At 37.9% G+C, this 26,892-nt stretch overlaps 1 protein-coding gene across 1 annotated transcript in view; it reads right to left on the bottom strand.

The window, feature by feature from the left end:
- The window catches only part of UNC13B (unc-13 homolog B), a 197,173-nt gene that overhangs the window by 144,431 nt on the left and 25,850 nt on the right, over positions 1-26,892 (bottom strand). Inside the window, exons 2-5 of the mRNA XM_065907910.1 lie at positions 16,097-16,126; positions 13,218-13,317; positions 5,740-5,857; positions 4,557-4,680 (exon numbers count right to left, since the gene is read on the bottom strand). Of these exons, the coding sequence (XP_065763982.1) occupies positions 4,557-4,680; positions 5,740-5,857; positions 13,218-13,317; positions 16,097-16,126 (372 nt within the window). The remainder of the gene's footprint in view (positions 1-4,556; positions 4,681-5,739; positions 5,858-13,217; positions 13,318-16,096; positions 16,127-26,892) is intronic.

The following is a 26,892-nucleotide window of genomic DNA, read 5'->3' as shown; positions in this document are numbered from 1 at the left end:
GCGGTCGCACAGAGTTAGACACAACTGAAGCGACTTAGCAGCAGCAGCAGGGGCAGAGGAGAATGGGGAGTTACTGTTTAATGGGTAGAGAGTTTAGTTTTGCAAGATGAAATGAGCTATGGATATGACTATGGATAGTGGTGACAGTTGCACAGTGCTACGAATGTATTCACACCGCTGAACTGTATACTTTAAATGGCCGAGGTACTTGATTTTATGTTATGTGTATTCTACCACAACAAAAAAAAAAGAGCAAAGAAAAATGATATACATAGCCTTTTTCTATATATTTAAGATTGAATATAACAACTTCTTAAAAAATGAAACATATTTTTAAAATGTCAAATATCCATATATTCAGCACAAAAGAGAACCCAGTCTGAGACAAAACATGGATCAGGTCAGCTCTGGTGACATTTAAACAGGTAGACTTTCTAGCAGTCCACAAGAAGGAATCAAACACAGCCCTTTCTCCTTTGTCCTCCCTAGGCAAAATTTCACCTCCTTCCCCTCAAACTACTTACTCTGCAGCAGATCGTGACACTATTTCAAAGTCTGACAATAAAACCTTCGAGTAATTTACTAATTTGTTCAGCACTCCCCATCCATAAAGTGGTGTGCTCTGCATGTGTTGAAAGGAAGAGAGGCGGGAGGCAGAGCGGCTGCGCGGCAGTCTGTACGTTCTGGTAGAGCAATTCACCAAGATACACACACAGCTAAGGAGAACACAGCGAAGGACAGTGGATGTGTTAGAATATGCGCTATTTGTGTTTTCAAAAGGAGATGGGATTTAAATATATGCTTATAGATTCAAAGACTGACCCTGGAAAGACCCACAAGTATTAACTGTGGTAGCCTATAACGAAGAAAGACAACTGATTTGTGAGGGAGACCTAATTTTTACTGGGTAGTTTGTAAACCATGGTGCATGTATTACTGCCTCACTGCTCAAAATAGTTTTAAGAAGAAAAAGTATAGAGCTACAAGGGTGGTTACTGCAGTACTATTTAATAGCACAAACTTAGAACAATCAAAGTACCCAACAAGAGGAGTGGTTAAATATATATTAGTTTAAATTAAAAGCCCAGGCTCTGGAGCCAAATCATTTCAAAGTTAACTTTACCACTTACTAGCCAAATGATCTCAGGCAAAAGATTTAAATACTTTGTGTCCCTGTTTCTTCATCTCTAAAATGGAACTAATAGTTGGGTCTACCTCAAAGGACTAAAGTGAAGATTAAATGAGATAACATATGTAAATGCTTAGGATATACCCACTGGCACACAGTTACTAATCAACAAATGCTATTTTTACTATTGCTCTGCATTCATACACTAAAAGCAAATGAACCACTGGAGCATATTTTATATAACATTGATATTACAATTATGTAAGCAGTAAATAAAACCACTCAAAATAATATACAGTGCCATTTTACAGGAAAAACTGTATACGTGTATTGAAAAAAACATATGTAAAAAAATATCTAGTAAATGAGACTGTAAGACATCTTTGTCTTTTTGTACACTTGTATTTTCTGAACTTACAACATGATTTTAAAAATTAAAAGTTAGCATTTTTAAAAGATGATGGTATAAAATTTAATAGAATATTTCATAGGTTTCTGAATTATCCAAAGGAAAATTCCTTTGCTGAAATATGGCATGCTACAAGCCAAAATCTTCCTTAAGAAGGACCCTTTTAAGTTTTTAAAAACTATATCCCAAACATGGTTATCACAGAGACAAAACCTTATTAGCACACTTACATTAACCCACAAAGACACTTTTTACCTTAATGTTTATTCAAAAAAATGTATTAGGCACCTATTATGTGCCAAGTAAATACTACAGATACCAAAAGAAACTATCCAAGTGCTCTCATGAAACAAAACCTAGAGAGAAATGTATATTTCTCCCTATGACACAATATAATGATGCAGTTTTGAAAGAGGAATGCTTGCTTAAAATGCAATGAGAAGTGGACTGACTGATTTCTAGCATGACAGTGTGAGGAGCTCCACAGATCTATTTCCTAGAGAAACTGAACATACTTTTTAAAAATACCATTTAAAATCTCTAGTAGAAGATATTAAGAAGAGGTGGCAAGAATACACAGAAGAACTACACAAAAAAGATCTTAATGACCCAGATAACCATGATGGTGTGATCACTCATCTAGAACAGACATCCTGAAGTGTGAAGTCAAGTGGGCTTTAGGTAGCATCATTAGAAATAAAGCTACTGGAGGTGATGGAATTCCAGCTGAGTTATTTCAAATCCTAAAAGATAATACTGTGAAAGTGCTGCACTCAATATGCCAGCATATTTGGAAGACACAGAGTGGTCACAGGACTGGAAAAGGTCAGTTTTCATTCTAATCCCAAAGAAAGGCAATGCCAAAGAGTGCTCAAACTACCACACAATTGCACTCATCTCACACGATAGTAAACTAATGCTCAAAATTCTCAAAGATAGGCTTCACAGTATGTGAACTGAGAACTTTCATATCTTCAAGCTAGATTTAGAAAAGGCAGAGGAACTAGAGATCAAATTGAGAACATCTGGTGAATCATAGAAAAAGCAAGAGAATTCCAGAAACACATCTGCTTCACTGACTACACCAAAGCCTTTGACTGTGTGGATCATAACAAACTGTGGAAAATTCTTGAAGAGATGGGAATACCTTACTTGCTTCCTGAGAAATCTGTATGTAGGTCAAGAAGCAACAGTTAGAACTGGACATGGAATGAAGGACTGGTTCCAAATTGGGAAAGGAGTATGTCATGGTCACCCTGCTTATTTAACTTATATGCAGAGTACATCATGCGAAATGTGGAGGTGGATAAAGCACAAGCTACAATCAATTGCAGGGAGAAATACCAATAACCTCAGATATGCAGATAATACCACCCTTATGGCAGAAAGTGAAGAGGAACTAAAGAGCCTCTTGATGAAAGTGAAAGAGGAGAGTGAAAAAGTTGGAGGACAGGGAGGCCTGGCATGCTGCAGTCCATGGGGTCCATGTTCAGACACGACTGAGCAACTGAACTGAACTGAACTGAAGGTCTCTAGAAATGGTCCTAAGAGCATACAGAAGAAGAAGAAACATATATTCAAGAAAATCAACTACAACTTTAAGTGCTGTATTTGAACGAAGATCCTTCCCCACCCACCCTGCTCCCAATTCAAGAAGACAAACTCCATTCCAGACTAGTACAGCTAAGAACACAGCACTAAGAATACAAGCAACTCAGCCATAAGCAAGAACTCCAATTGTTTTTCTCTTCACCTGAAACTAGGCCTACAGATACGCAAGAAAGTCTGTCTTCTTTTCTGCTTTTTGTAAAGTAATAGTTGTTCTGAGTTTATTATTTCTGAGCTTACTGGAAAATCATGCCATTTTTGCTCAAATCACCATAAGATACAAGATAAAAGCAGACTGATATCTGCAACAAGAGTATACATGAATATCAGTAAACAGTCAAAATTAAAACTGAAAAAAGTAATTAAATTAAGATACCAAAGTTTAAAAATTGGGACGTTATAAAATGTTGGCAAAGATGTACAGAAAAAAGGCACTTGAAACATAGTTGGTAGGAATATAAACTGGCACAATCCTTTTTTTTTAACACAAGCAACTTGGCAGTACTATGAAAAGTAACAATGAACATATCTTTTTACCTATTCCTTAAATTCTACTTTAAGGAATTTATCTTAGACTCATAAATGGGTACAGATAAAGCTGTTCGTTATAGGAGCATATATACTAAAAAAAAAAAAAAACAAAAAAAAAACTGGAAACAACCTACATGTCAATCAATAAATGATTGCAAAAGAAAAAGGACTGCTTAATTTATGATATAAAGAAACTATTGAGATCAGCGAGGTAGATAAGTATAACATGAAATGATGTACAAGATAATATGCTTTATACAACACTATCACCATACATACTACATAAAGTATGACCCAAATTTGCCAAAATAAATTTCTAGAGAAGAAATTTCTTGTGCCTAAACCAAGACACAAGAAACTCAACAGTTTATTTCTGGGGAACGCAAAAAAGGTCAAAGGAAGCAGGAAGAGAGACTTAATCTTCTATCCATATACATTCCCATACTATCTAAATTTTTTCAATGAGTATGTATTTTTGTATGATTTTTTAAGCTATTATTCTATTTATTAGTGCTACTTTAATGTTTAAATTGACAAATCATAGGGTATATATTAACTTCAAGACAATAAATGTAAAAATATTATCTAAAGAATAAGTCATTGATATTCTCTGACAAGTATTTCATAAGTCATCATAAGAAATGGTTAATAAGAAACTAAATGACTTGAAAAGAATGCTTTTAGTGTGGACTCTTTAACAAGCACCATTCTAGACTTTACTTTGCACATACCCGAGCTTGGTGTTACAGGGAAGAGAACAGAAAACAGAATGCCCTGAAGGGAGAACGGCTGACAAAGGACACAGTAATAAAACAACTAGAAACAACTTCAAACCGTATTAAATGTAAAAGTGTTAAATGGTTTTTAAATCAGACTCACCAAAAGGCAACTCAAATCTTGTATCAAGCAAAATTTTATGGGGAGTTGGGTTTTTAGTTCCACAGATTTCATCATCTTTCATTAATGTCTCTGCCTCCAATGTGGACCATTCCCCAGGCCCTTCCTAGAAAACAGAGATCTAAGATTAAACTTCACTCTTTCAGGACTGCCCCTCAGTTAAAAGCCCATGTGTTTTTCTCTCATTTTCTCTGTCAGAGAGCTTCTGAGGGGCACTCATATCGTAAGGAGGCAAACACACCAGAGTCACCACTGCCTCCGCTGTAGGAGGCTTCTGTCCTCCCTCTCCGGTGGAAAGACAGTTTTCACTGTGCTCAGCTTTCTGCCAGCCCACCAATGATAGAATTTCCAGAACACTAAACTCAAAAACAAGGCATCCCCATGGATCAATATTTAATTTGTACGATTCTTAATGACTATGTCACTTAATACATCACTACTTCTAATCACTAAAGAGCTAGTAACATCACTAGTTAAGCTGACCTGAACTGGGGCCATAGTGAAAATATTCAGTCAGTAATATAGGAAATGATGCTGAGTTACATTCTCATCTGGTAAAGTGTGATGGAAATTCAGTGTTGAAAACACTATGAAGTCAAGTGCGAATACCAATTGCCAAACCTGTAGTTCCTTAAACTTTGTTAGGGCTATAAGTAGAAGAAGACTGAAATCAGGTCCCTAGGATCGGTGACTCAAAGAGTTGGCTAACAAAGTTTGATGGGACTCTTCTCAGAACAGTGTCTTAGAGGAAATTCAGAAGCCACAGTTTTCCTAGACTGACCACTCTCTCACGCTCTCTCTCTCACACACACACATACTCTCTCTCTCTCCTTTTCCCCATCCCTAGCGCTCCCCTCCTTCACCCTGCCGATCCCACACACACCCCCACCCCGTGCACAGAGTATACAGGGGGCGAACTCCCTGACAAGGCTAGAAAGGTACTCCAGCAGCCCTGAGTTCAGTCACAGGGCAGAGGGAAGGCCAGACTTAGATAAAACCTCCTGACCCTCTGCGTGACATTAGGAATATGCAGGTATTATGTCCTCTGGTTAGAAACGGGACAGAAAAATCTGAAATATACGGATGAACATTAGCTGAATGCAGCTGGGGTAAGGAGAAGCAAGGGCTAGAGCCATACCTCCAAAGCGGCAACGCATTGACTGACCTCATCCGACTGACGAATCGTCTTCAGTGCAATCCACACAGTCCCCACCATGGTGTCCCAGATCAGTCCTTTGTTCCATACTTCCACACTCAGACCCAGGTCCAGGCGACTAATCTCACTAAAGGAAAGAAGAAAGCCCTTTTTTAGAAAACCAGGTAATATAATAGAAAGAGCGATATCTGTTTTGCTAACCCTCATCAGGATCCTGTCATCAGGAAAAAATCAAAATGTCCAAGATGCTTCAACCACTCTCTATGTTCCTAGAGACATACGTAGGTGTGCAGAGAAAGTTTCCTCTGTCAATCTGTCCCTTCTCCCTTGGAGCTACAATCATGGGCAGACTGACACAGTTTCACAAGAAGAATGAGAGCATTACTGCCAGCAGTGTGTGCATACGGTCTCTGAACTTAAGCAATAATTTCACATGTTTTATTATAATACTAGCACTGCCCCCAAGATATACCTCTGGACAAGATGTGGTCCACTGGAGAAGGGAATGGCAAACCAATTCAGTATTCTTGCCTTGAGAACCCCATGAACAGTATGAAGGCAAAAACATAGGACACTGAAAGATGAACTCCCCAGGTCAGTAGGTGCCCAATACGCTACTGGAGATCAGTGGAGAAATAACTCCAGAAAGAATGAAGAGATGGAGCCAAGGCAAAAACACCACCCAGTTGTGAATGTGACTGGTGATAGAAGCAAAGCCCGATGCTGTAAAGAGCAAAATTGCATAGCAACCTGGAATGTTAGGTCCATGAATCAAGGCAAATTGGAAGTGCTCAAACAGGAAGTGGCAAGAGTGAACATCGACATTTTAGGAATCAGCAAACTAAAATGGACTGGAATGAGTGAATTTAACTCATGACCATCATATCCACTACTGTGGGCAAGAATCCCTTAGAAGAAATGGAGTAGCCATCATAGTCAACAAAAGAGTCCAAAATGCAGGACTTGGATGTAATCTCAAAAATAACAGAATGATCTCTGTTCATTTCCAAGGAAAACCATTCAATATCACAGTAATCCAAGTCTATACCCCAACCAGTAATTCTGAAGAAGATGAAGTTCAATGGTTCTATGAAGACCTACAAGACCTTCTAGAACTAACACCCAAAAAAGATGTCCTTTTCATTATAGGGAACTGGAATGCAAAAGTAGGAAGTCAAGAAACACCTAGAATAACAGGCAAATTTGGTCTTGGAGTACAGAATGAAGCAGGGCAAAGGCTAATAGAGCTTTGCCAAGAGTATGCACTGGTCACAGCAAATACCGTCTTCCAACAACACAAGAGAAGATTCTACACATGGACATCACCAGACGGTTAACACCGAAATCAGATTGATTATATTCTTTGCAGCCAAAGATGGAGAAGCTCTATACAGTCAGCAAAAACAAGACCAGGAGCTGACTATGGCTCAGATCATGAACTTCTTATTGCCAAATTCAGACTTAAATTGAAGAAAGTAGGGAAAATCACTAGACCATTCAGGTATGATCTAAATCAAATCCCTTACAATTATATAGTGGAATTGAGAAATAGAATCAAGGGATTAAAACTGATAGACAAAGTGCCTGAAGAACTACAGATGGAGGTTCGTGACACTGTACAAGAGACAGGGATCAAACCATCCCCAAGAAAAAGAAACGCAAAAAAAAAAAAAAAAAAGAAAAATGGCTGTCTGAGGAGGCCCTACAAATAGCTGTGAAAAGAAGAGAAGCAAAAAGAAGAAAGCGAAAAGCAAATACCCATTTGAATGCAGAGTTCAAAAGAATATCAAGGAGAGATAAGAAAGCCTTCCTCAGTGATCAATGCAAAGATATAGAGGAAAACAACAGAATGGAAAAGACTAGAGATCTCTTCAAGAAAATTAGAGATGCCAACAGAACATTCCAAGCAAAGGTGGGCACAATAAAGGACAGAAGTGGTATGAAACTAACAGAAGCAGAAGATATTAAGAAGAGGGATTAAGAATACACATAAGAACAAAAAATACAAAATAGATCTTCATGACCCAGATAATCGCGATGGTATGATCACTCACCTAGAGCCAGACATCCTGGAATGCAAAGTCAAGTGGGCCTTACGAAGCATTGCTATGAACAAAGTTAGTGGATGTGATGGAATTCCAGTTGACCTATTTCAAATCCTGAAAGATGATGCTGTGAAAGTGCTGCATTCAATATGCCAGCAAATTTGGAAAACTCAGCAGTGGCCACAGGACTGGAAAAGGTCAGTTTTCATTCCAATCCCTAAGAAAGGCAATGCCAAAGAATGCTCAAACTACCACACAATCGCACTCATCTCACATGCTAGTAAAGTAATACTCAAAATTCTCCAAGCCAGGCTTCAACAGTACATGAACCATGAACTTCCAGATGTTCAAGCTGGTTTTAGAAAAGGCAGAGGAACCAGAGATCAAACTGCAAACATCTGCTGGATCATTGAAAAAGCTAGAGTTCCAGAAAAACATCTATTTCTGCTTTACTGACCATGCAAAAGCCTTTGAAAAAGGACCACAACAAACTGCGGAAAATTCTTCAAGAGATGGGAATACCAGACCACCTGACCTGCCTCTTCAGAAATCTGTATGCAGGTCAGGAAGCAACAGTTAGAACTGGACATGGAACAACAGACTGGTTCCAAATAGGAAAAGGAGTACATCAAGGTGGTATACTGTCACCCTGCTTATTTAACTTATATGCAGAGTACATCGTGAGAAATACTGGGCTGGATGAAGCACAAGCTGGAATCAAGATTGCCAGGAGAAATATCAATAACCTCAGATATGCAGATGACACCATTCTTATGGCAGAAAGAGAAGAAGAACTAAAGAGCCTCTTGATGAAAGTGAAAGAGGAGAGTGAACAAGTTGGCTTAAAACTCAACATTCAGAAAACTAAGATCATGGCATCTGGACCCATCACCTCATGGCAAATAGATGGGGAAACAATGTAAACAGTGACAGACTTTATTTTTGGGGGCTCCAAAATCACTGCAGATGGTGACTGCAGCCATGAAATTAAAAGACACTTACTCCTTGGTAGAAAATTTATGACCAACCTTGACAGCATATTAAAAAAGCACAGACATTACTTTGCCAAAAAAGTTCTGTCTAGTCAAAGCTATGGTTTTTTCCAGTAGTTATGTATGGATGTGAAAGTTGGACTATAAAGAAAGCTAAGCGCTAAAGAATTGATCCTTTCTAACTGTGATGTTGGAAACGACTCTTGAGAGTTCCTTGGGCTGTAAAGAGATCCAACCAGTCCATCCTAAAGGAAATCAGTCCTGAATATTCATTGGAAGGACTGATGCTGAAGCTGAAACTCCAATATTTTGGCCACCTGATATGAAGAACTGACTCACTGGAAAAGACCCTGATGCTGGGAAAGATTGAAGGTGGGAGGAGAAGAGGACAACAGAGGATGAGATGGTTGGATGACATCACCCACTCAGTGGACATGAGTTTGAGTAAACTCCGGGAGTTGGTGATGGACAGGGAGGCCTGGCTTGCTTCAGTCCATGGGGTCGCAAAGAGTGACACGACTGAGCGGCTAAACTGAACTGAAAGGAAACTTTGAGGAAAAGGCAAGGCTTCTTTACCAGATATATGAACGGGAGTCCAAGAAAAAGTAAAAGGGCCCCTGAGAACATCTAATCTTGATGAAAACATGGGGTGATGCAAGTGAGGGACACTAGAGTGTGGTAGTTCACACCACGCAGTCCCTGCAGGACCCAGTAGTCATTATCAGTTAAAGCAGGCATTGTTACTTATAAATGAAATGATCGCAGGATAATAATAAACACAATGATTTTCCTATAATAATAACTAGGAAAAAATATTTGAAAAGAACTAGAAAGAGCCAGACGACAACTAAGCAAAAGCAAGCGTCATATATGGAAGAATATCAGTTAGGAAGGGCTAACTCAAAAATAATTACGGACTTAAGATGAAACAAGAAAATCCCTATGCTAACGCTAAGAAACATTCTCTAGAAAGCTCCTGTGGAAGCACAAATTTATTTGCAGGGAGACAAGAAAAGGCCAATTCCAGCAGGAAAAACACAATGGAATTCTTAGAAAAACAACAGCTATTCTTCCCATGAAGTTTTGAGTCTATGCTTGAGAGAGAGCTTGGCTACCCTGTTGTACTATTAAGATACATATTCTTAGATTCACTAGCTTGGGATATGGCATTATAGCTGTAAAATTCATATCAAGCATGTTGAAGACAAGTAAAGCAGAGAAAATTTGCCCCTTTTATGTAAATACAACAGAATAGAAAAGAACTGAGTTCAGTTTTTTCATTTAATCTAAGTTCCCTGAGCATATACAATACATATGGCTTGGTACTTTGGGAAAGACACACAATACAGGACCCAGTTCCTCTCTTGAGAAACTTCCAAGCTATCTGGAGAGCTGTTCAAAACCAAAAAGTAGGTGACTATACCCAGTTACTATGTTACGGCAGTCACCATGGGGAAAGGTAGCTTTTGCACACCATTTCATCCAGTCTTATTAACTGATTAGCCTTGGAAAATAAATGTAACAATCCCAAATCTTTTGAAATCAGAAAAGAAAAATTACTTAGGGATATATATAATATCCTCAAAGAAACTCCTAAGTAGCATCTCAAGTGTGTGAAAAGTTGGCGTCAGTTGCTCAGTTGTGTCTGACTTTTTGTGACCCCCTGGACTGTAGCCCACCAGGCTCCTCTGTCCATGGGATTTCCCAGGCAAGAATACTGGAGTGGTTAGCCATTCCCTTCTCCAGGGGATCTTCCTGATCCAGGGATCAAACCCGGGTCTCCTGTATTGCAGGCAGATTCTTTACCATCTGAGCCACCAGGGAAGCCCCATCTCAAGACAACAGCTAAAAAAAAAAAAAAAAATAGCCAGAGGTCTTTACAGCTTGACTTGGAGCAGATAAAAAAGAAAATATATTCTTCAAGCAACTCTAGGGAATAAGGCCCAAACAATGAAGATATCTTCTATAAGAAGCCTCTTATTTACATCTGCTCAGATGGCTCAACTAAGAGAAGTCTGAGAGCTCTGTTTTGCCTCATCCCCAGTGCTCTGGGGAAGCTTCTTTTCTCTATAGTATTTAATTGACAGTGTATGTACATACATGTATACAAGATCCTGGGCTAGGCAAATTCACAGTAAGTGAAGATGCCCTCCTTGCCCTTAAGGAATGAACAGTCTATTCCTGGAAATAAGATAAATACTAAAGATAAATGAGAAACACCAAAATGAACATTAGATACTATCCCATAATATATCAGGGAGAAAAAAGAAAAGGAGAAAGGGAGGCACGTGACCAGCAACGGCATTGCCAGTGACAGAAGAGCAGGATGGGAGGAGCAAGGAACAGGAGCAGAAAGGTGGGTCGTGCAGCTAATAAAACCCACGTAAAGGAGAGGGGAGAAAATCCACACAGGATCTCAAGGTGGGAGGCAGAAGAAAAAGTCACACATACCACAGTAGGGCTGAAAGAGGAAGTGCTATGGGAAGTTGGAAAATAAACAAGAATAATGCTACTATGCTGACCAGAGACTGTAGACGATTGCTATGTTTCACATGCTGGGAACAGTTAATAATTTTAGTGATTACGACAGCCATAGGGAAGTCAAAAGAAAGGATTGCTACGTTTATATACCACAGCCAGAACTGTGGTATAGCAAACAAGGAAGACACGTGAAAAAACTGTTTACAGCTGACTTTGCATGAGTGAAGAGAGAAATACATGATCTCACTCTTGATGTCAATACAACAGAGAGGGAATAAATGAGGTTCATAACCTTGAGAAAGAGGCAACCAGTGAGAAGTCTGACACCACTAGCTCTCCTGGAAGCCCCAGGCCTTCCGCTTCCAGGACACCACCATCTCATGTCTCCGTCCTCTTCGCTGTTCACTCCTTCTTAGCCCCCTTCGTCCCCCTTTAAAGACTGGTGCTCTCCGGGCCCCACTCCAGGCCCTTCTCTCACCCTACACATTCTCCCTAAGCTTTCTCATCTACGCCTATGGCTTCAACTGACCACAATGTTTCTCCAGCCTAGGCTTCCTCCACGAGTACCAGGTTCAAGTTTCTATCTTTCGTAATGTTCTTCCTACCTGCCCTGTAAGAACTTCAAATATAAGCTTGTGCATAACTGATACAGTATTTCCTGTCCTATTGAGTAGCACGCCACTTACCATATACATCCAAGACAAGTCTTGGTCCTATCTACTTAATATCTTCCATCTATCCTTCTGTTACTATCTTAGCCCAAACCCTCATCATCTTAACCTTTAAGTATTATAATAAACTTTCCTAAGTGGTACTATAAGCAGCAACATATTAAAAGCCTAGAGGATTGGGATGTTCCCCCATAAAGAGAGTCATCCTATGTCTCAGATGCACTATAAAACTCACAATTTCACTTCAATCATAAATTTCACAGAAATTTTAATATATTTTCTTTCTGACCCATTTGTGCCTACCTTCCTCCAAAAGAAGTATAACCTTGCGAGAGAGCAGAACTTTACAGATAAGGAAACTGACACTCAGAGAAGTTAAGTGATTGGCTCAGTCCTTCAGAAATGATAGCCTATGTTTTACTTTCCTTTCCTAGATCAGGAAAAAAATTGCTTAAATTTAAGAGGAAAAAAGGAAATAGCAAGTTTTTAAAGTCACAATCATAATATACTAAATTCTGTGTCATATGCAAGCAATTCAACTAACATTTACTCATTTTTATTATTAATTAGGTGAAGGCAGAACATTTTACTCCATAAAACAAGAAGAATTAAAAGCACATGTCCTTATCTTCAAAAGCAGGTGACTTAAGGGGAGAGGTTCAAGAGGGAGGAGATACATGTGTAATTATGGCTGATTTGTGCTATTGTACAGCCAGAAACCAACAAAATATTGTAAAGCAACTGTCCTTGAATTAAAAAATGAATTTTAAAAAAAATTTTAAAAATAAAGACAGCAGTTTGAATAGAGCATTTAAAAAAAGCAGGTGACTTAGAAATGCAAACACAATCCTCACATGCATAACCACATTCCTTCAAGGGGCCTTCTGAGAATTGAAGAAACATTAAGTTAGGTTTAATATCATACTAAGTATGTTATACTACAGCTAATTCTGACTAGTAGGTAAATCTGACTAGGTATATTTTCACCCACATAAACTGAGAGTTCACTCAAATTCATAATTCATCTCTGAAAATAAATTATAAATGTGGGAGAGAACAAACTGCAGATCATTTTACTGTAGTAGGTGAGTGTACCCACTACACTCCTCACTTGTTCCTCTCCTTCGTTTTCAAAAAGAAAACTTAACATGCTATTAAAATGTGTTTTTGAATATTTAATATGTTTTATAAATCTTATATATACACAAAATCTTTAGCCTCTACTTGTTTAATCCAATGTGATTACCTTGGAAATATTATCAAATTTTGTAGGCATGCTGCTACTGCAAAGTACTTACAACATAAAATCTTGTTCCCAGGAAGGCTGATCGCCACGAACTGCTACAGTTGTACTCTTCACATTTTGCACTTTCAGGGTCACATATGTGTTAAATTTGTCTTTGAAAAAATGCAAAACAAAGATATAATACTTAGTGCTCAGATGGTTATCCAATCTCACAAAGTCCTTGCAATTAAGTAATGTCCAAATTATCGTATTATATGTAAGGAAAAACTGAAATTATATATTCTACAATATAGTATCATTTTAAACATAGAGGTACAAAAAAATTATAAAACACATACTATTCTCAAAACCATAAGCTATAATAGTGTTTTTCAAATTTAAGGACTCTACTCTATCCTTTTCCAACAGACACACATGCACACACATATAAACAAAAACAAAAGCTTTATGAAATGCAAGATGTGATACCTTGATATTTTCTATTCTAATTTAATTAAAATATGAATCATAACCACCTAAGTTGACTTTATAGCCCACTTGCAGTTTGAAAAAATAATAATCTAATTGATCTTACAGAGAAGACGTTATGCAAATTAATATATAAAGAAGTAAGTACCACAAGAAAAAGTGCTAAAAGAAGGCAGAAGAGGAAACAGTTACCTCCAGTTGTTTACAATGACAAACACGGAGGAAAAACCCTCATAAAGGAAATGGATTTCAAGCTCGATTTATTCATCTTGGCCTAGAGCACAACTTACATAAAAAGAATTATTATCACAGATTCGAGAAAACGAAATTCTCTAACCTGAAAGTATACATTGAGTACCAAACAAAGGTAGGTGGCCTGGATCTCAAAAGTCAGAAATCTGACCTGACTTAACACAGCACATTTTGTCACTTCCTTTGTATCAGCCATGATTAGAGACACTGAATTGAGAGTTCACTTTTCTATGTAAGAAGTTAATCATAACTTTATAAAATGAAAAAAAAAAAAAGACTATCATTTTTGACTCATCAAATTGTCAAAGATCACTTAAAACAACTACCAATGTTATAGGTGTAAGAAAAGGGGCACTGTAATGTACTTCTATTAGAAGGTAAATCTTTCTCTTAAGCATCATAAAAAACAACGGAGTCTTGTACCCACAACTACAGTTATATCAAAGATATATGAGGATACAAGCCCACCCACATGAGGGAATTCTCACCCATATTTGGCAGTAGCAATGCAGTATACCAATGAGCTGTTTTCTAGCATAGGATTTTATACTCCATTCCCCATATTCAATTCCCCATAGCTCGCCAGACCAAAAGGAGATGCCACGCAAAAGCAGCCAGTCAATTAATGAGCTAACCAAAAGCTGAGACCAATATGATTCCCTCACAAAAGATTTTCAATAGAGAAAATAGAGAAATAGTGACAAATGATTGGTGCTGAAGCTCAAAGGAGAGGCACATAAATTCCACTGGAGTAGCTATTATGGGGTATATGCAAGACAGGTAAGCATAAAAAGCCTGCTAAAAGAGAAAGGAGAGCAAAAAAGCTTCTCAGAAACAGAAGTCCTAACCTGCAGCCACTGGAGAGAGCAGTAGGCTCAGAAACTAGTTTAGTTCCTGTTGCATCCAGGTTTGGTTTTTCAGATTTTTCTTGGGTTCCCAGTATGTTCTTTTCCCCCATAATCCACAGTACTTTCCTTCTGGCCCCGGCAGTAATCAGAGTAAGTCTTTGTAACTAACTAACTTGATATTCAGTTAAGAAAATGTGTATTAAGATAAGGAGATACCCTTTTCACCTTCACATGAGCAAAGATTAAAAAATTTCATGCTATTTAATGTTGGTAAGCATTTGGGAAGATAAAGACTCATATACTTTTGGCCTGATTATAAGGTAGCAAAGCCTTTCAGAGGCACAGTTTGGCAGCAGCTACTAAATTTGTTTAAAATACATACCTTTGGCTCAGCAATTCTCTACTTTTGGACTCCAGCATACAGATACATTTTCAAAAGCAGGCAATAATAAATGCATTAAGAAGAATTATGCATTGCTTATGGCAAAAAAATTGAAATGACCTGAATATTCAATCAGGGACCTAGGGTACAACAACATTCTGTATACTTTTTTTTTTAAACAGTAGGTTCTTATTGGTTATCTGTCTTAAATGTAACAGTCTGTGTACAACATTTTGAAAGAAAGAACCAGATATATGTATACACACACATACACAAGAAAAAACTTTTATGATGTGTTGTTGGAAAAAAAGCAGGCTGCACATAGACACGTGGAGCTGATTCATTAGTGTATACATGCACATAGACAGAAAAAGTCTGAAAAGGTGTATAAAAACCTCAGAACAGTTACTTCTGAGAAGTAGAACTAAGTTGGCCAATAGGTAAGGAGACTAACTTTTCACTAGATTGATACAGATTTCTTTGATGTTTTATAAAAGCACTGTTTTTTTTTTTCAACTTTTTGAGGTATAACTGGCAATTAAAAATTGTATATATTTAAGGTGTACAATCTGATGATTTTGTATATGTATACAAAGTGAAATAACCACCATAATCAAGAATATTCACATTCCTCACCACCTCATAATTACCATTTCCTCTGTTTGTGTGAGAGTTGAACACATTTAAGATCCACCCTCTTAGCAATTTGAAGTATATAATATTTGTTAAACATAGACACATTATTGTACATCAGATCTCCAGAAATTATTCATTTTGCATAACTTTGCACCCCCTTGACCAACATCTTTCCATATTGACTTTTTAATTAATTTAATGAACTTAGTGAATTTAACTAATTTAACCAATGAATCAAATGACATTTACGCTTTTTTGAAAGAATGTTTTTAAATCATAGCAAGTATAGGGAGAAGTACGTAAGAATTAAAGGCTGGGAAAAAAAGAATTAAAGGCTGGCCTTACCTGGTGAACCCTGGAATTTGGCTCTTTTAACTACAAGAGAAAAAAAGAGGACACCATGAAGAATTCTTGCAAATTAATTTATTTAACTAGCATTTCTTTAGTAAATTAGTATGTGCCAAGATTAGAGTTAGGACTAGATTTTTAAGTCTAAGTCATTAGAGAAAAAAAGCTGAGACTTCTAATCAAAACTTGAATGCAGAGAGTTAGAAGGGTCCTTAAAAGTCATCCAATCTAATTTCATACTCCAAGAAAACACCTTATTTTGTTATTTTGTTTCAAATTAGTTTATTTAGGGGTTCCATTTTCACTCCTCAATAGATTTTATGTATTTCTTATATGCTTCTTCACTCATTAGTTCATCTAGTTCTGAATCGTTACTGAATGTCATCTTGATCAGCCAACTATCTTCATAACAAGATCTGTCTTTTTAAAAAGTTAATAGTATTCAAGACAACATAGTATTAGGAAAAGAAGAGACAAATCAATGGAACAGAATAGAGAGTTAGAAATAGGCTCAGGAAAATGTAATCAACCAATCTTTAAACAAAGGAGCAAAGGCAATAAAATGGAGCAATGATAGTTTTTTCAATAAATGGGACTAGAACAAAGGAATATTAACATACAAAAATGAATCTAGACAAAACCTTCACAAAAGTTAATTCAAAACAGATTACAGACACAAAGTAAAACATAAAACTCCTAGAAAATAACATAGGAGAAAAAAATCTAGATAAATCTAGGCCATGTGATGGACTTTTTAGTTATAAGAAGAATAATTTATGAAAGAAATAACTGATAAGCTGGACTTCATTAAAATTAAAAACTGCTCTGTGAAAGACAATGTCAAGAGAATGAAAAAACAAGCTATAGACGTGTATTTTGCAAAAGACACATATGATAAAGGACTGTTATTCAAAATACATACAAAACTCAAAACTAAGTAAGAAAACACACAATCTGATTTTAAAATGGGCAAAAGACCTTAACAGACACCTCACCAAAAAAGATACACCGATGGCAAGTAATCACACAAGAAGATGTTCAACATCATATGTATGAGGGAATTATAGATTGAAACAACTATGCACAAAATGGTGATAAACAAAAAAGAAATACTGCATTAAATGCATGAGGTGGCTATTTGTCCTCTGGGCTCCCTAGTATCAAAATACTCCCCCTCTTCTGAAGAAATCCTGAAAGAGCGGGGAAGCAGAACCTTACAACTCACTGCAAAAATCAAAGGTGGGGGACGGCGGGGAAAGAAATAAATAACAAAAATAAAAAAAGGAGGGGCGGGAAAAAAAGAAGTCAAAGACAACAGATCGAGGTATAGCAATCACACACTCCCAACCTGAATCTTGAGGGGCTGAAACTGTTCCGTTTCCCCATCTATTTGCCATGAAGTGATGGGACCAAATGCCATGATCTTAGTTTTCTGAATGTTGAGCTTTAAGCCAACTTTTTCACTCTCCTCTTTCACTTTCATCAAAGGCTCTTTAGTTCTTCTTCACTTTCTGCCATAAGAATGGTGTCATCTGCATATCTGAGGTTATTGATATTTCTCCCAGCAATCTTGATTCTAGCTTGTGCTTCCTCCAGCCCAGCGTTTCTCATGATGCACTCTGCATATAAGTTAAATAAGCAAGGTGACAATATACAGCCCTGACGTACTCCTTTTCCTATTTGGAACCAGTCTGCTGTTCCATGTCCAGTTCTAACTGTTGCTTCCTGACCTGCATACAGGTTTCTCAAGAGGCAGGTCAGGTAGTCTGGTAAGCCCATCTCTTTCAGAATTTTCCATAGTTTATCATCTACTAATAAAAATGCTTTTTCCTAACATTATCATTGTTGCTGCTCTCATTGAATTTGTTTTATTAATTATGTATATATATGTATATTTCCCCCCTACTTTATATCTGCAAAACACTGCTTTTACTCATTTGTCTTAAGCTTATTTTGTCTATTTAAATAGACTAACTACATGGTTTTTGCTCAACAAGTATCTCTGGAATTGAATGGAAACATTGCTAATCTAGGGTCTTCTCTAGGCCTTTGAGAGAAATCACAGTCAGAGGAAAATGTGTTTTTTTAACTGTTTATCATTATGAGTATACAGCACCTAAAAACTGAGTGTTTTCCAATATTTCAATTATAGCTCTTAAAAAGCTACATTAAGCCTAGATAGCAGCGGTGCAAAGGCCACAGCTGCTGATGTCTAGGAACTGGGAGTTCTTGATTCTAGACTTGGCTTTCATACTGTTCTTTATATAGCTGCTGCTGCCAAGTCGCTTCAGTCGTGTCCAACTCTGTGCAACCCCATAGACGGCAGCCCACCCTGCCGTCCCTGCATCCCAGCTCCCCCGTCCCTGGGATTCTCCAGGCAAGAACACTGGAGTGGGTTGCCATTTCCATCTCCAATGCATGAAAGTGAAAAGTGAAAGTGAAGTCACTTAGTCGGGTCCGACTCTTAGCGATACCATGGACTGCAGCCTATCAGGCTCCTCCGTCCATGGGATTTTCCAGGCAAGAATACTGGGGTGGGGTGCCATTGTCTTCTCCGGTTCACTATATAGACCCTTAGACAAAAAGCATAACTATCTTAGGTCTAAAGGTTTTCAGATAGAAATGAAAACTATGTTCTAGAAAAAGAAGATTTTTCTCAATCTAGTTTCTGTAAAATGAGGTAAAGAGGAGATAAAAGAAATGATAGGAAGGACACTGAGACACAAAATATTCCAATTACCATTTAAAAATTAACTATTTTCATAAATTACAATGTTCTGATGATCAAGTTACATGCACCAGATTTTGGTAAAAACAACAGCATCGAAATTCACTTTTAAAGAAACATCAAATTGTGCTTGGTGTTACTTGAAAAATAAAATCCTCAGAATTCTGGAGGCCTAATTTTACTAATTTATTCTGAATATTTATGTTAATACCTAGAGAGTAACAAAGACTGTTTCAGCTGTCACTACTTTAACCTTAGAATACTATACTAAATTTAATATCCATTTGATTTTTTTATTTGTAATAAAAATATATGGGCACACTTAAATATCAAATACTCTATAACTATAATGTTATAATGTTCCTGATACTTCAGTTTGAAAAAAAAAAAGAGCACCTGGGGTAGGGGTTGACTTCACTGCAAATAAGTAAAGATTAGGAGCAAACAAACAAAACGAAACAAAATGAGTTCTCTGCTTTCAAGGCTTCTTTAGCTGTTTTGACCAATTCTTTTCTCCAAAATGTACCCTCAATTTCAAGCAAACCGATTTTTTAAATTTACATAAATAAATAAATAAACTCAGGTGCTGAAACTGAGATGACACGAGGGTTGAAATTATCTGATGAGGATTTTAAAACAGTCATCATAAAGATGCTTCAATGAATAATTATGAACATATTTGTAATTGAACTAAATAAATGAAAAGCTGGAAACTCTTGGCAAAGAGTTTATAAAATAAAGTGACAGACTTTATACTCTTGGGCTCCAAAATCACTGCAGATAGTGACTGCAGCCATGAAATTAAAAGACGCTTACTCCTTGGAAGAAAAGCTATGACCAACCTAGACAGCATATTAAAAAGCAGAGACATTACTTTGCCAGCAAAGGTCCATCTACTCAAAGCCATGGCTTTTCTAGTAGTTATGTATGGATGTGAGAGTTGGACTATGAAAAAAGCTAAGCGCCAAAGAATTGATGCTTTTGAACTGTGGTGTTGGAGATTTTTGAGAGTCCCTTGAACTGCAAGGAGATCCAACCAGTCCATCCTAAAGGAGATCAGTCCTGGGTGTTCATTGGTATGAATGACATTGAAGCTGAAACTCCAAGGTTTTGGTCACCTGATGTGAAGAGCTGACTCATTTGAAAAGACCCTGATGCTGGGAAAGATTGAGGGCAGGAGAAGGGGACGACAGAGGATGAGATGGTTGGATGGCATCACCGACTCAGTGGACATGGGTTTAGGTAGACTCCGGGAGTTGGTGATGGACAGGGAGGCCTGGCGTGCTGCGGTTCATGGGGTGGCAAAGAGTCGGACATGACTGAGTAACTGAACTGAACTGAACTGGATGTAAAGATGCACCAACTGTGACAGCTGTCAAGCAGCTGAACACAGGAGTTGACTCAGGCATTTTGACTGGTGAGCAAGATGTCCTCTTCCTTCCCTCTCCTTTATGATCAACTGTCAAGTGGCAGACCATTTTCTAGTGCAGCAAAGGTAGCTACACAAGCAGACCCATTCTTTAGGAGAAGGCAGGCCTATTCCAATACAAAGCAGCAGTGTGGCCATACCAGATCTGAACCTGACATAGCAGCTTTGCCAAATACAAATAAAAACTCTACACAATGAGAAATTTCCCCTCACAGGATGACTTCCAGCCAAGGCTACTCCTCATTTCCTGAGGCTGCTGGCTCACTTAACTGGCAATCAGGGCCCCATGTGAAAATCTAAGCGGAGGCTTCTAACAGGAAATGGAGAATGAGGTCATTTAGGAAATACCCTGTTTCTAGAGGGGGAAAAAGCTACATATGAATGAATATCTCATTATTCTTGGGTGGAAAAAAATTTTTAACTGTTTTTAAGAAGACCATGAAATGATTCTAAAACAATGTAATAAGAAAACAGCACTCAAAAGCAAAAATTGAGTATTGAAAAAAAAAAATTAGGCAGCATTTCACATCTTCTAAGTATTTAAAACATAGAGTCACAAAAACACAATGAAATACTAAAATAATAAGGAAGTCTCCTAAGAGACAGATTAAAAAAAAGTAGCTCAGTGAGATAAGAATATTAAGGCAAACATAAGAAAAATTATCAGGAATTCCCTGGTGGCCTAGTGGTTAGGATTCCAAGCTTTCACTGCCATGGCCTATGTTTGATACCTAGTCGAGGAACTGAAATCCTATAAGCTGTGCTGTAGCCAGAAAAAGAAAAAGAATAAAGTAATAATAAAAATTAAAACTGAAAGAAAGAAAGAGGGAAATTACCAAAAAATTCATTAGACATATAGAGAGAAGAGGCCTTTCAACATTGAAGAAACTGAAATGATGATTTAAAGAAGAAATTTAAGAAACTCTCCAAGAATGAAAAAGAGAAAAAAATGAAAGATTAATAAAATTTTAAGAGGTGAGGGGAAAGGAGAGAGAGAGACAGTAGCAGAGCTCTAACACATGAATAACTCAAGTTCCTGAAAAATGATACAGGAACAAATGGAACAGAAGTAATATTCAAATACAGAAGAAAGTTTCCTTCAGATGAAGAAAGAGTTCAAGGGTATCAGATAAGATTAATGAAAAAAAGAAGGGATCAGTACCTAAAAATATTTCCGTGAAAAGCATCACCTATCGACATTCTTCTTAAGACAAAATGACCCAAAAAACGGCAATCCAAGGATTCTATACCTAGCTAGCTATACATAGGCATTCACCTATGAAAAGGAGTCCACCCTGCTCTAGGTGCCTTGCTAAAATAAACACTGTATCACTGACCCTGAACAAAGGAAAGCAGTTTGGCACAGTTCTTCATGGATTTAAGTACCTGCATCTACAGCATGACTCCGTCATCCTGTCCCTCTTTAATTAAATCAAGAATGGCCATCAGCCCCAAGGGCAGTCATCGGCAGACTACACTGCTGTTCAACAGATGTCGTGAAAAGACTGTGCTAGAAGCAAGCTTTTATAAGGGACAGTAACTGACCAAATCAACCAGCACCTCACTTAGGGGAGAGAAATGTGGTCACAGAGACAAGTCTGAGAAAAGTGAGAACAAAAGTAGAAAAAAAAAGTAGAAAAAAAATTAAAGAGAAAAACCGAACAACTATTATGTCTCTACTCTACACTGACAAATATCTGAGGTTCGAGTGGTAACAAGATGGCCATTTATTATGATTGCAGGCATCCTGAATCTTTTAGTTCCCCCAAGTAAACTCTATTCGCTTGAGGAACTGATTCCTGTTCTTCCCAGGAAACCTAGTTACGTGGCTTGGCTGGTTTTCACAAGGCTAAGCTTACATTTGACTTATCTTCACATTTTTATTCTTTACGCATCTTCAGAAGTAGGGGAAAACTAGTGCATTTGAGGGACCTCTGGTAGTTTGATTAAGGTTGGAACCTAAAGAGTGGGGACAGAAAATGGCAAGAGTGAAGGCCTGGGTTCAAACCTTCGGCAGAGAACTAAGATCCTGCAGGCTGCATAACATGGCCAAAAAAAATTTTTTTTAAATTTTAAAAACCTTAAAAAATAAGTTCTCCTTTTAACTCTATGGCTGATTCATGTCAATGTATGACAAAACCCACTGAAATATTGTGAAGTAATTAGCCTCCAACTAATAAAAAAAATTAAAAAAAAAAAAAAAGAAAAGACAAAAAAAATAAAATAAAAAATAAAAACCTTCTAGTGGGAAGGAAGGGAGACTGCTGTTTGCCCTAACTGCCTGACCCTTTAAACTACACATGCATGGAATTTTGATCAAATGTTTTTTTAAAAAGAAGCAAACTCTGGCAGGAAAGAGCAAAGCAGAAAAAAGTTAAAATACAGATAATAGATATATGAGGATTAAGTTAATAAAGGTAAAACACCGAGAACAGATTCTGGCACATAGTAGCCAGCCAATAAATGTTAGCTATGATGATGACTGTTAACACTGTTATCAAAAAATGGAAGAAAGCAAACTGTGCAAAAAAGAAAATCTGTTAATAAGCATATGACTCTTGTCCTTGATAAGGACATTCACAATACACTTCATTTCCACATGTTTAAATACTCATTCTTCAAGACCAAACATTAATATTATCTCTCTTACTAAATCTCCCAAATTTTTTCCAACATACTGTTAGTCAAAAATAGCACCCTTGCTCCAAATTCTTACAGCAGTTTATATGCACCTTTTGCTTTCTATCTCCCCCTGGGAGTTATTCACACCAAAATCTTAATTCCTATAATGGGCAAAAACTCTTTAAGGCCAGAATTCTTTTTTAACTCATGAAACAATTCCTTTTTTGAAACATACACTCTCCTCCCCCAAATACCACAAGTACTTCTTTGCAACAAGACTTTCTTTGGTAACCAACTTGGTAACAACCAATTCCTTCACATAATTAGAAAATATGAGCCTTACATATAAAATTGACTGATGCAATGTAATTGTAATAAGGCAGTTTTGAGCTTAGATGCCAGTGCTACACCTAAAATATAAACATGGTATTGGCTTTTACTTACATATTTTTAGGAGTAATGGGTTATCTGTGCCCAATCCTTGGATGCATAAACATATTAAAGAGTAAACTCCAGGGACTTCCCTTGGTGGTCCAATGGTTAAGACTACTAACTTCCAATGCAGGGTGCATGAATGCAATCCTTGGTTGGGAAACTCCACATGCCACACAGCATGGTCCAAAAAAAAAGGGTAAAGGCCACATCTACTTGGCCCCATAAAACAGAAGGATCAATGGCCATTTCTGAGACAGTTAGAGACAACAGAACTGATGGTTGAAGGACTGAGGTTCTTTGGGGACCCAAAAGCTATCGGAAGAATTCTATCCATCCTTCTTTGATGTTGACATATATAACAAAACAAAAGAAAACCCTCCATTTTCATCGATGGCAAAGGAATCATCCCCTTATACTCCACTAGATCTTAGGAGGCAATATTAAAAGTTGCTTATGTTTTATCCAGACTTTGTAAGCCTGTGTTCTCTGTACAAAGGCCCACTAATTTAGAGGCTCTCAAACATTAGTCTTTATTCAGATTAACTCAAATGTACATTGTGCATCAAGTATATTTGGCACTAGTATATATAAGTGGAATATAAATTTAAAAACGGGTCTATTGGGACTTTCCTGGTGGTCCAGGGGCTAGGACTCCACGATACCAGTGCAGGGGGCCTGGATTCAATCCCTGGTCGGGGAACTAGATCCCACATGCCACAACTAAGAGTCTGCATGCTGCAACTAAAGATCCCACATGCCACGATGAAAGTCGAAGCTCCTACATGCCACAATGAAGATCTGACACAGCCAACTAAAAATAAACTTTTTAAATAAATAAATAATTAAAATGGGTCTCTTAAAGACTGGGGAAGTAGATGTAGAAATAGAAAGTTACAACACAAATGCTACAATGGAGATAAATACAAGACATTGGAAGAGAATAGGATTATAGTGATGACAGTGAGATCTGTGAAAACAATAACTACAACTAACATTTTTCTGAAAACACAGTGCCACTTGATCCCTTAAATGCTGGCTTCATCCCACAGAAACTCTGTGAGATAAGCAGTGGTATTATTTTCATGTTACACATAAGGAAACTGTGTTTTGGAGAGGTTTAACCAATTTGCTCAGGTTACATAGCCAGTAAGTAAAAGCGCAGGGGCTCAAACTCAGGCAGTTTGACTTAAAGACCTATCTACATTCTTTATCACCATGGTAGGTTGCCATTCTCCTGCTCTGGAGAGGACAGGTATCTTTCCAGAAGGTATCCTTGTTAGCTTCCTCCATTTTGAATGGAAGAAGCTTAGGAAGGGTTCAGTGGGTGGCACCATTATGTGACAGGTATATACCAGAGGGCTTTACTGAGGATGAGAGGCTTGGAAAGGTTTACTGACTTCCCATGGATGTTTTAATTGGATCTGTGTTTTTACCCAAATTACTCATTTGTACCTCTCTTTTGAAGCTTTTCTGACTGCTGCTAATGATGTCCTGTGTGTGTGTGTGTGTGTGTGTGTGTGTGTTGGGAAGGGGGGAGTAGAAATATTGTGTAAAAGAATTTCTTGTTATCAGAATGTCAGCTCTCCTAACTCAGGAATGAAACAAACTTAAAAAGCAACAGATACACACTGGAAAGCCATTGGAAGATCAGGTAGAGGGTGGCACGATCTGATTTACATTTTTAGAAGACAGCTCTGATTACTGTTTGGAGAATGTACCTCGGGGGAGCACAAGCGGATGAGGAAATGTGCGTGCTGGATAGCTACTGCACTGGTCCAGACAAGAGGTGATGGTGTCTGCACTAATGTGCAGGTTGCTGTTGTTGTTTAGTCGCTAAGTCATGTCTGACTTTTTGTGACCCCATGGACTATAACGTAGAGATGGTGAAAAAGACCTGGGAAAATAAAGCATGTGAAGGATTAAGAATTAGTTTCCAAAGCCAAGGCAGAGCAGATGAGAATTAGTAGTCTCTGGTACACAGATGTTTTTACGTTTCAGGTTCATTCCTTCAATATTTACTGAGGGACTGCTGTCAGGCACTTTGCCAAGTAACACAGAGATAGATACCCTCTCTACCCTCAAGGGTCTCAATCTCAATCTAGTATTGGAATGGCTGCACCAGCCAATGTGCTGTCAATGCCTCAGATTCTGTTTGACTCTATCAAAGCTGAAGGACATTCTCCAATTTTAAGATCAAATCAACATTGTAATTTGCATCCAGTACCTTGAAGGGTTACGGCAGTCAACATCCAAAAAAAAAAAAAAAAAAAAAATCACAACCAGCTAAAGACCTCATATTCTCAGCTCAGCCCCCAAATGTTTGCCTCGGCTCATCTTAAACAAAATTTCCCAAACTATAACTGAGCTGCTTAGCTTTCACTTCTGATTTTCATGGATCTAACTCATCCCCACAACTTGATGGTTGGTGCAGCTTCTCTAAGAAGGCAGACTGAAGGAACCACAAAATTATGAGACTGGAAAGTAGTCATTCTCTCTGCACGCTTTCAAGACAGCACTGATAATGCCTCTTTCTTGGAAAGTCTCTGTGGTCCTAGGGAAATAAGCGGTGCTAACGCCAGAAGAAAGGAATCAAGGTAGCTTCCTACACCTGGATCTGCTCTAGGATTTAAAGGTGCAAGATAAAAACCAGCTGCTGAGACTTCCTCAGTTCCCTACTTTGCTCACTGAAGAAGGAAAGCAGAAAGTAGATACAGGATCAGGACAGAAGCCCTGGCTAAGAACAAAGAGCGTGTATTAACCTGAACGCCCTTCATGAATCACAGCCTCGTTGTGGCAAAGGGGCTTGCAGAACTCAATGAAGCTATGAGCCCTGCCGTGCAGGGCCACCCAAGACACACAGGTTACAGTGAAGAGTTTGGACAAACGGTGGTCCACTGGTGGAGACCATGGCAACCCACTCCAGTATTCTTGTTGAGAGAACCCCAGGAACAGTATGAAGAGGCAAAAAGATATGACACCACAAGATGAGGCCCCAGGTCGGAAGGTGTCCAACATGCTATTGGGATGAGATGGTTAAATAGCATCACCTACTAAACGGACATGAACTTAAGCAATCTCCAGGAGATGGTGGAGGACAGAGGAGCCTGGTGTGCTGCAGCCCATGGGGTTGCAGAGTCGGACATGAACTGAACAATAATTAACCTGAATAATCTGTTGGAATGTGGCTCTCTTAACATCCCTAAATACAGTGAAAAGTATATAAAGGAAGAGCACAGAAATGTTCAAGGCAAAGGAATACTGAAAGGAAAAGAGTAAAGTGGGGAAAACTTAGGAGAACATACTTACAATGGAGGAATACCTAGCATGAGCTCAAAACTTAAATTCAGCTTAGAGAAAACAGTGACTGTGGAAAAGGAATAATGTGTTGATAAAGATGCCCACTAAGTGTTATCATGGAGGCTATACAAGAAAAAAAAATTAGACAAGATTCTTAGAAAGGTAGAGAACATTTATAGGTATGACACCTTCATTTCCTACCCTTTCAAGTTTTAGAAATGATGGCTAAGAAGCAGCTTTGCACAAATGTACAATAATGCAGAATAAACTGAACATAGCAAA

Source organism: Muntiacus reevesi, chromosome 17 (assembly GCF_963930625.1).
Source record: "Muntiacus reevesi chromosome 17, mMunRee1.1, whole genome shotgun sequence".
Classification (NCBI taxonomy): Eukaryota; Metazoa; Chordata; class Mammalia; order Artiodactyla; family Cervidae; genus Muntiacus; species Muntiacus reevesi.
Note: the sequence above shows the minus strand (reverse complement) of the source record. Positions and strands in the feature narration are given on the sequence as shown.